Below are 11,726 nucleotides of genomic sequence, written 5' to 3' on the forward strand. Positions count from 1 at the left end.
GGTTGCCAACATTTCCGGTTTTTGGAACATTGTCTATAAAGAGGCGATTGAAATTAGGCTGGCTGATAATTTAATCAACAGAGACAATGGGTATCCTCTTAGCAAAACGTGGAATCCTGTATTATCTCGCATCAAAACTGAATGTTTTTCGGTGCGGCCTTGATTGCGATATATCGTTGCCAGCAGTGTTTCACTAATGGCGGCGCCACCTCCTTGTTTTGGAGGGCAGAAACCGTGATGGGCGGCGCATGCGTCGTATACTGAACGGTGGCCTATATAGGACGTCGATTTACAACCTGGCGTCAGTTCTCAGCGGGACTCATCAGCAGAAGCAGCATTTCCTGAAGATGGCGAACAGTTGGATCGCCGAAATATCGAGTCAAGTTGATTTTAGGATCCGGCAGCAAACCCGAAGAGACTTTCAAGACTTATTACGCCGGGAAAGCCTACGTAATCAGAGCCTAGAGTCATCCGAAAAATTACGTTTTGCCATTCGTGCACGCAGGTTCGTCGTTGAGTACACCATCGTAGGCGCTCCTGTCTGTGATGCAGCGGCAAGGGTAACCGCAGCCATGGTCTCCGAGCTGATAGTCCTTGCTGCTGCAAACGTCGTCGAAATGTTCGTGCAGATGGTTGTTGTCTTGCAAACGTCCCCATATGTTGACTCAGGGATCGAGACGTGGCTGCACGCTCCGTTACAGCCATGCAGATAAGATGCCTGTCATCTCGACTGCTAGTGATACGAGGCCGTTTGGATCCAGCACGGCGTTCCGTATTACTCTCCTGAATCCACCGATTCCATATTCTGCTAACAGTCTTGGATCTCGACCAACGCTAGCAGCAATGTCGCGATACGATAAACCGAAATCGTGATAGGCTACAATCCGTCCTTTATCAAATTCGGAAACGTGATGGTACGCATTTCTCCTCCTTACACGAGGCATCACAACAACGTTTCACCAGGCAACGTCGGTCAACTGCTGTTTGTGTCTGAGAAATCGGTTGGAAACTTTCCTCATGTCAGCACGTTGTAGGTGTCGCCACCGGCGCAAACCTTTTGTGAAAGCTCTGAAAAGCTAATCATTTGCATATCACAGCAACTTCTTCCAGTCGGTAAAATTTGGCGTCTCTAGGACGTCATCTTCGTGGTGTAGCAATTCTAATGGCCAGTAGTGTACCTTGTTACCGCGCTACTACCGCCATCTGTTTGTGTGTGTATTGCTGTCCTGTGACTTTTGTCACCTCAGTGTTGGATATGGTGTTTTACTACGTGAATGTTATGTCCGCAGCCGCCGCCGCAGCCCATCCAGCACCGCAGCCCCGCCCCCGTGTACCACAGCCCGCCCCCACCGCCGCCCCCGAGGCCCGCCCCCCAGGTGAGGCAAGCTGGAACCGGAGGCGGGATCCTGGACCAGCTGGCCAAGGACTACGCTCTGCCTCAGAGCAACAGCGCGCCGCTCACAGACATCAGCTTTTCTTCCTTCTACTAGTGCAGTGCCCCGCCCCCTTATGGGAGTGTGCACACCTTTGTACAGTACTCAAACCTCTCCTTCTTTCTTTTGTACAGACATTTCAACATCTCTGCTTTCTACGATTTACTCTATAGACACTTTTCCGTAGTACAATTTGAAAGGCGAGCTTAAGAAAAGACTTCACAGTCCTCTTGTACACTTTTCGCCCTGTATGTCAACAGAGGACTGTGCGAACAATAAGACGCACAATAAATTCCTGACCTATCTATTCACCTTCTCTTACACCTTTAATGTAATTATATCTTAATGTTCCTATAGCCTTCCGTTTCCTACAAACACCCCAGTTTCCTAAGGAGCAGCAAAGAACGAATGGCAGTGTGTCTATGATTCCTGCGAATTTTCTTTGAAAACATTACATAATGCTAAAGTCCTTCTTGAATCTCTTTTCGTACTCTACACAGGAATTAACCACTAATATGTTGCACTTTTCTGAAAGTAGTTTCTGAAGCTAATCCCAAGATACGTAAATGTTATTTTGTAACAAGCAGCAACGTTAATCACCTGCTTGCACTTTGCCTTATGTCTCCTGAAATGGAATAATCAGTTCTCCTCGTTCTTCGCCTCCAAATTTTTTTCTAGAATTGTTTCCAGGGATATTCACAAGCTACTTAACAGTTTAGACGTATAAAACGGGTTCTTCATACTGCGTCATGGGAAGTTTTCTTATGCATGTTCTTTATTATTCTTGGTGATAGGGCGTACCATACATTTATGATATTCATGTCTCTCTCTTTCTGATACGGGTTTAGTATATACTGCATTTCGGTAGCTGAAACTTATGTGCACTTTAAATTACAAAACTTCAAATATTTCTGTCTTTTTCTTGATGGACTTTATACTCTTCTTTTTGTTACAGCCGTAGACAATAGAGCTATTGTACCCATTTAACACACCATGCGAGAATTAGCCTCTAATTTGGGTGCAAGTACTAAAAATTAATTTCCGTCGTTAACACAAATTAAGATAAGACTAATTTCTTTTCATACGGCAAAGTTAACTATTCTTAGGCACTTATATGTTACGTTCATTGGAATGGAATAACCTCTCCCACTGTTCTACGCCTCTAAAACAACTTTTTCTGCTAATTCCTTTCAAGGACTTTCTTACTGTAACTTTACTACTCTCCTCCCACATTCGTTCTATATCTAGTGAACGATCTACTTCAGTAGTTTAAACATGTAAAATGTGTCCTGCTATTGCTATCTGGAACGTTTTCCTATGCTTATTCTGTACACCAACTGGTAGTAGCAAAGCAAACCTTCCATTTTCGATATTTCTATCTCCATCTGCCTCGGCTGTGTTCACTATCTAATGAATAACGTAACTGAAAGGTATACTTGCTTTAACTTACAATGTATCTGTATTTTTCTTTATGGAGTTGGTACGGAAATTTTAATACTTTTAGCCATAGAACACAAAACCAGCCTACCTTACAACACCCTAGATAACTACTGGATAGACGCTGATAGTTACTGAGCCCTTTCAAACTTTAACAGCAAAACTTGAGTGTCTCCTATGCACTAACACTATTTTCTGTTAATCACTCACATTTCCGGACTTCTAATGCTCTACTTGAATCCTCGTTTACTTATAACGCGTATGCTCAGCTTCAGAATTAACTCAAACACCGTATACTACATGGGTAAATTTATTAATGTAGATGACATTGTACCACAGTGCTAAACAATTTTGGTATACAGGTACTAAAACCAAACTTACAGCTTTAGACTACTGTATATGTACCTAATTATTATTTTGGTAGAACTTTAACCTTCCTCCGAATCACAGGAACACTGCCAGTTATTCGTTTTCTGATATGCTTCAAATAAGTTCAATACAAAATTTGTTTTAAATATTGACTGTTATCCTTAGGGTGTGACTGATATTATTTATCACTTTTAGTCGAAGCATTCCAATTGTAAGAAAGTTTTCAATACTTCTGTATTGTGTGTGAAAATTAGATTGTTACTTTCCGGCTTTTATGTTTTGAAAAATAATAGCCATATTTTTATAAATTTGAATGCAACAATTTTCCTCTATTTATTTGACGACAATGTTAATTGACAAATGGAAAACAAATTTTGTTTCGAAATATATTTCCATAATAAATAAAACTGTGTTTTTTGTTATATTTATTTTTTCATTGCACCTTCTACAGACAGTGTCATTCCATAGAAACAGTTTCTTGTGCTTGATGAATTTTATTAGTCGAATGTTGGTAGTAGCAACGTTGCAATTTTCTGTGAAAACATAGTGGGATGGTTTCATTCACCTTCAGTAACGCTCACAACATGAAGACAGTAGCAGCATTGGAGGAAGAGATTATGTCTTTGTATATGTTTACACATTAAGACTATAAACATACGATTTATTGAATGTTTCTCAGTCATATACGATGAGATACACATCAGTGCATTATGCATGTCTATGATAAAAGTATAGGAGTTACTTTCCAGTTGGTCTGCTGGACCAATATTCGAATCTGGAGTTTTGCCACTAGTTAGCATTATCCAGATTCAATTCCTGCCATCCTGAAGAATATCGGTGCAAAGACGGTCGAATCATCGGCATTTTAATAGTTTTTATACAAAGTGGTCATAACATTTTGGTTCATCAGTTTATATGTCACAATTCTTTGTCTGAGTGTGAAGAATAATAGTGCATTAATTATTCCACGTGAGCCACTGGACGTAGCTGCATGTGGCGATAAACACATTACAAATGGTCGTCGCTCTTGGAGTCGTTAGCCCCAATGAAAATGGAGAGAATTATGATGCAGCTGCGTATAATCAGCTTCTTCGTGGAGGTCGCAAATAAGTTAGGTACTGAATCAGACTCCACTTGGCGTTACTGCTGGGCTTACCTAGTGAGTATCATATGTTGGCAATATAAATCCAGACGTATCATACGACGAACTGACAGAACAATCTGCAGATCAGTGATGAGTCTCACTGTATAGGTAATATGATGACTTTTCATGCGTACAGCCATTTTGTTTGAGCTCTCCTCTTCTTTAGCTTCTCAGAGGCCTGTTTTCTCCATACTATGCCATCTGTAACAAATAACATTTCACTCCAGAGATGATGGAAGCTGTTACTCATCTTTCAGAGTTATTATTTCTTCACAATTCATCGGTGATTTTCGTCTATCTACATAGTACTTAGATTTCACCAAGAAACCTAAAAAAAAAGATCTCTTCTGATGTTCCCAAGTATCATATATCATCTCACACAGTCGACATTGGTTTCTTCCGGTACGGTTTCAAGTAGCTGTACACCTCAGGGGGTTTATATTAGACGAAACCGTGGGTTAGGCATTCATTACACTCCACAGAAGGTGGTATCCTGATGTCTACTAAGACTATTGTAAGGAGATGAGGAATGCAGCAGATGTTTGGGAGTTTCCGTGCTCGAAGCGTGCTCCGGAAGGTAGGTATTGTGATACAATTCTATTCAAGTAGCCGCTCTTTTCATTAACCCGAGGACGATTGCGAGCAACCAATCTATTCCAAATCGACTGCTGCAGACGAAAACTGCTTTGTTCATCATAATCTAAATGTTACCTAATAAATTGGCTCTGGTGTAATATAACAGACACTTCCAGCCACTACAAAAAACTGCTGGAAATTATCCACCCCTTTCCATACCGTGCTCTTAACTTACATTTATTTTATCACCTTTCTCGTGCGGCTCAAGTTTTCATACTTGTTTTATCTTATATAAACTGAACGAGATAGACACTGAATCTTCTATTTATAAGGTTTCTGCATTATGATAAATGGTAGTCTTATTTGTCATATTTACCACAGTTAGCTTCTTTGGATGTCTGAACACATGTCTGATGTGTAACTCCTTGGTTACCAGAGGTTGTGTTAGGAGCAAATGACATAACTGTCATTCTGCCTCACGCGGGAGTCTGTTGTCGGTGGTCGATGAGAGAGCAGTGTGGCTGGCGGACATGCCAAATAGAGGATAGTTTTTTGAGATGCTTTCTGCTGTTACTTCTTTTGGATTGAGGTAATATGGTAAAAGTTTTTATTTTCTGCGAGAGCTAAGGTGCGCTAAGCTGCTCAAGTATCGGTATTCACTCTACAAATCACTAAGATAAAATAAATACGAAATTCTAATCAGCAAGCCATACTTTGGTATTAATTTCAAAATTATCAATCATATGTTGAAGTGCACTGATAAACTATTCTCATCTTTCACCTTCAAGACCATTGGAAAAAGGAAGAAAAGATAAAATTTTATGTACGAAGTGTTCTTTAGTTTCTATGTGAATCAGCTTCATTGTTTTAATAAAGCGTGAGGAACATTACAGTCCCAATGTTAATGTGATTCAAATTCTGTGTGTTTCAAAGTCTCAATACAATTTCAGTTTGAAACAACCTTTTCATTTGTATAAAGCCTTCTTGGACTTCTTGCCGGGACAGTTCACGGTGAAATGTCAAGCTTTCGAAGATTATCTCCAGCGTCTTCGTCCGGAGCAACTGAAACATTAAACGCGGCACGCGGCAAGAAGTTCGACAGCAGTGTTCTATACAACCCCCCCCCCGCCCAACTCCCCCCTCTCCCCCCCCCCCCCCCCCCGTCACCCACTGTTTGAAAGTGAAACTTCACGTAACTTTCCTGACATGCGATCAGCAAACTGATGCATTCTTGGCTAGGTATCAATCCTTATTTGGATTTGGAAGCAACTAGAATAAATTTTAAGGCTATCAGCTGGAAAGTGGTTTCTGTCAGCGACATGCAGCTTAGCGGTACAGAGTAGCGTTTCCCGTTCCGCAGGTTAAGAATCAACCGTAGGGCCAAGACGAACTTCGTGAGGAAGCATTAGGAAACTGTATACATTTATACATATTTCATAAAACCCAACTGCATATTCTAACAGCATACAGATTTAATACGCGTCTACTAACGATTGTAGCTTTGATTGTTCATGAGGAACTTATTCAGTATATCACAGATAGTTACTCTTTATATTCAATTATTAATCATTCAAATACTGTCCAACTCGGTTTGATGTAGTTGAATATCACATATTTGCAATTTTGTCATATGATGACATGATGGAGACCGTGGCTGTTGTTTGAAGACAAATGTTGATGGTGTTAGGACAGCAACCAACCACAAATTTACTTTGAGTTCCTTTATTCAAAGGAAACCGTTACCGGTTTCGAATCGTTGTGATTCATCATCAGTCGGTTTACACGCTTTCTTTATGACATTTGGTATGTTTTTATAGATTAATTGTCCTAAAATATAAATAAAACATAATTATAAGCACGTCACACACAGATGGTTGCGTTACATATTTTCGTTGCATGTGACTTACGTGAAACGTCGGTTTCGAGTGTTTGTTTTCATAACATTCGTCGAACCGATGTAAATGCATTCCCACTGCATCCTCGTTGTTGCACACGTAAATAGTTCTCACTGTACACTTTAGATTTGTTGCTGAGATCATTTCAACCACGCACCACATGTTTTGATACATACAAAGAGCTTACAAGCATATGAGTATCACAGATGCTATGATATATCGTAACATTTGACGATGATGTCCTATGTTTGGAAAGGATCATATATTCATTTACAAAACTGTAATGCCTTTTACATTAGTACATTGGACAGACAGGCAGAAGTTTTGAAATTAGATACAAAGAACATATTGATGCTCTAATACTTGGTAACTTGAACAAATCGGCATTTGCAGCCCATATTGCCGAAGAAAACCATTCAGTGGGAAACATTGAGGACAACTTAAAAATTTTGCATCTAACAGAAAAAGGAACCACTATGAATATATTAGAAGAATTAGAAATACACACACACAAAAACAGCACCCCAGACAATATCCTTAACGAACAAACAGAGTTAGCTAACACCCCTTTCCTGAAAATTTCCAAAAATTACTTTCCAGCCTCCAAAGCAAATAATATTAATACACCTATCTGCAGATCAAGTAGCAAATTTATATGTTACTATAATTCTCATGATGCCAAATGTAATAAAATAATATACTATTTTACCTATACAGTTCTAAATACATATAAAAAACTTTATAACTAATTTAGCAATATCAGCTCAAAAATTCAATGTCTCTGTACTAATGTAAAAGGCATTACAGTTTTGTAAATGAATATATGATCCTTTCCAAACATAGGACATCATCGTCAAATGTTACGATATATCATAGCATCTGTGATACTCATATGTTTGTAAGCTCTTTGTATGTATCAAAACATGTGGTGCGTGGCTGAAATGATCTCAGCGACAAATCTAAAGTGTACAGTGAGAACTATTTACGTGTGCAACGACGAGGATGCAGTGGGAATGCATTTACATCGGTTCGACGAATGTTATGAAAACAAACACTCGAAACCGACGTTTCACGTAAGTCACATGCAACGAAAATATGTAACGCAACCATCTGTGTGTGGCGTGTTTATAATTATATTTTATTTATATTTTAGGACAATTAATCTATAAAAACACACCAAATGTCATAAAGAAAGCGTGTAAACCGTCTGATGATGAATCACAACGATTCGAAACCGGTAACGGTTTCCTTTGAATAAAGGAACTCAAAGTAAATTTGTGGCTGGTTGCTGTCCTAACACCATCAACATTTGTCTATCACATATTTGTCAAAATTTACATGGTTAATGTTTATATTCGAAAGCAGTATATTTCTAGGACTTCTGAGTCACGGCATACTGTAGGCAATAAGGTAATCAGAACTTAGAACACTTGCTTCTTGCTTCATTATTCCAAATGGTACGGAAAGTCACACAACATAAACAATCAAGCAAACAGGAGAACATACGCACGAGAACATAGGTATTTAGTGTCGTATCAGTATAAGTGCTGCTAAAAATGGTGAAAACATACGTTCCTTGTCATTATAGCGCTGCCATATTGCTTTCGTTTCCACCAGACCCATCTATTTAACATTCAAAGAAGATGGCTACAGCAGTGATGGCTCCCGTGCAGTGCAGGAGACAGCGGATGCGTCACACGTGAAACACCCTGCCTGACAAAAAGTATCAAGTATCCAGAAGACATGGACGGATGTGAACGCAACTTTGTATACTTGCACACCATCAGCGGGTATGTAACGGATCAGAGTAACAATTCACTGTGACAGGCTTGAACGTCCGCTAGAGCACATTAACGTTGTTCGTGTTTAGCGATATCAGCAGGCTTGATAGGAATGTAAGGGGCATGAACACGTTCTGGTGATGAGTGATCACTGGACGAGGTGATGCCGCGTGCTCGTTTGAGACAGAGTTATCGGCGCCTGACATCGTTTGAAAGGAGGTCTCACTTTTGCCGGCTGGTCGAATCGTGCAATATCCAGATTTGTGGGGAATTCGGATGTGATAGTGGTTTGATGCTGGACTGTGTGGGAACGTGAGGACAGACAAACTAGTCGACTAGGTTCTGTTCAACTATGTTTGATCACGCCAACGGAGGGTCGCCGTATTGTTCACCAGGCATATCGTAACCCCTTCATATCTGCACCTACCGTTCGAGAAAAACTAATGTACTTCCTGCAAGATTCTGTGTCTTCCCGCACAATTGGTCGGAGACTAGCAGCAGCTGACTTCGGGAATAATAGTCCCACGTGTAAGCTGCCGTTAACAGCACGACGCAAACGGTGCTGCTGTGACTAGGAAGCATGCTTTTCGGATGAATGGCGTCGCATTGTGTTCAGCGGTTAATTCCGCTTCGGCACTACGCCGCCTGACCACTGTCGGCAAAAATGGCGGCGACCTGGGAAGAGGTCTCATTCTTCCAACACCTGTGGGGAGCCATCAGGTATGACTTCTGATCACTGTGGCAAGTGACTATGCGAACTCTGATCGCACAACGATACGTCTCAGATATCCTGCGTGCTCAAGTGTTACCTATGATACGACAGTATCTTGGGGCCATTTTTAGCAGGACAACGCTCATCCATACATGGCAAGTGTCTATGCACTGTCTGCGATATTTGTTGAGGAACTCCAGTGGCAGCAAGATCTCCAGATCTGTCCCCGATAGAACACGTGTGGGACCAGCTCGGATCTTCATACCCCCCTCCCCCCCCCCCCACCCCGATTGCCAGTATCCAAGATAAAGAAGACCAGTTACAGTCCCTCTTCAGCTTGCCTGAGGAGAGGATAGAACGGCTTTACGAAGTTCTTCGTAACTGAAGCAGTGCGTCCATCCTGACCAGAGTGGGTGAAACGTCAAAGCGGACTCACACAGCCAAGTTCTTTGTAAATTTAAGTCGACTTTCTAATCGCTGACATACCATCACATACGCTCTCAGCCTGTAATGTTTCTTTGCGTTTCCTGCTCCCCTTCAGGGTGCTTCACATTTTTTTGTCAGGCACTGTATTTCTCAAAACATTTTGCAATAGCGAGACATGACAGGATCATGAATGTTTTGCTCGGAATTGTCGCGTCCCAGCACAGCCTCACTATACCAGAATGAAGTAAGTGCGAACTGCGTAGCGCAATCGGGACGTTAACGACAATGGGTTAGCTATAAATTGCTGTCAACCTTTATATCGGAGATGAGAGGGAGAGAATCTCCTTGGTTTGAAGCAAATACGTTTCCTGAAAACAGGTTACAGAATTGCAATAAGCAGAAAAGATAGGTTAGCTTCTATCAAGTTTATTCTCACATATACTTATGTGAGGTGTTGGACCATAAACCCCTTAGTAAGATTCAGTCTATTTATTCGGTGTTGCTACTTCAAAGCTAATTGCCAGTACGTATAAGAAACAAGTACAAAGCAATCACCTGTTCTTGGTTAGCACTGAAATCTCTCTAAGTAATTGAGACAAAGACTCACAGCCTCTGTTCAACACTATTCCAATGAAACTCTAAAAATCCTACTTGACCTGCAGTTCCTGAATGTCCACCAGAGTCTATCACCGTCTTCTCGTAGATGAAGTCTTTATCAGCTGTATCGGCTCCTATGGGGCCTACTCGGCCCCGTTGGCGTCTCGCTGCGGAGTTTCCAAACTGCCGGCACTGGCTCTGAATCTGCATCTGAATCTCTGCCTCTAGATATTCCACTGCCTGGCCTTTTACTTCGTTTCTCATGTACTTGGGTGCACACGAGTTAATTTGTTTCACACAACCCTTTGATTTATAACTGATCGGATTGCACAAGAATGCCTATGGTTCCATACGACACTCTCGTTTCTAATTGGTCGGCTTGCGCAAGAATGCCTTCGGTTCCACACGACACTTTCGCTTCTAGCTGCACATAACTTAATTTGGTTCCACACGAGTCTTTTCCACACGTGACTGACACTCTCTCTTGCTGTATTATCGCCCTGGTGTTTGCGTCTTCCATTGCGCAATTTTGATTCATGCTGCTTCCTCTGGCAGGAAGTCAAACACTAAGTTATTTGATCAACAAGCCATACTTGGCAGCCTCCGTAGCTTATCTTGTCCCTACGTCCTGGTAGACTATTTCTTAATGTCAGCTGGCTGTTTGCCTATGGAGCCTGGACTCTTTTTATGGTCACAAAAGCAAGAATAAAAATTAAAATTTTCTACGGTCACAGCAGTATGTGTGAAGAGTGAGAGTGACTATGGACAAAACGTAAATGAGGAATTTTTCCCTTAAAACGTCAACAAGAAAGGAAACGTTGCAAAGGAATGTAAATGTGATAGAAACACATCTCAGAACGTGGCTGCAATTTCGCCTCCTTTCCTTGCTTAGTGTAAGTTGGCATACGCAATGAGTCCCAAAGATGCCTGCATGTATTGGAGGGTACGCCTTACACGACTACCTTTGTGATGATGCACGTCAGGGCTACAGAGCGGCGGCCAATAATTCCTCGACCATGCGAAAGACTGCATGGACTGTTCATTCTCTTAAATCTCGTGGCAAATCCACGGTCCTGAGAGCAGGCAGACTTGGTCAAAGACCCGTGATCCTGTAATCGATGAGATCGCACAATACGTTTGTGCTTAGGGAAAGCAACCCTTTTCAAATTTTCTGCATTTGTCTTCACTCTACTTCCGATGCTTCTTATATATATATATATGACTGATACACACAATTTATTTGCGGTTTACGTCAATCAGAACTCGATGCTTTGCGGAGGGATTTGAACTACATAATCTCGTGGATGAGGAAATGCCTTACTTCGAGTGTTGCGGAATACGTATGTGTAACAATTG

General features: G+C 41.2%; 1 protein-coding gene across 1 annotated transcript in view; it reads left to right on the forward strand.

The window, feature by feature from the left end:
* Window positions 1-3,661, forward strand: part of LOC124596016 (formin-like protein 20) — a 45,776-nt gene extending 42,115 nt beyond the window's left edge. The window contains exon 6 of the mRNA XM_047134970.1: window positions 1,290-3,661. Within this exon, the coding sequence (XP_046990926.1) occupies window positions 1,290-1,490 (201 nt within the window). The 3' untranslated portion in view covers window positions 1,491-3,661. The remainder of the gene's footprint in view (window positions 1-1,289) is intronic.
* Window positions 3,662-11,726: the final 8,065 nt, after the last annotated feature.

Source organism: Schistocerca americana, chromosome 2 (genome assembly GCF_021461395.2).
Source record: "Schistocerca americana isolate TAMUIC-IGC-003095 chromosome 2, iqSchAmer2.1, whole genome shotgun sequence".
NCBI classification, from domain to species: Eukaryota; Metazoa; Arthropoda; class Insecta; order Orthoptera; family Acrididae; genus Schistocerca; species Schistocerca americana.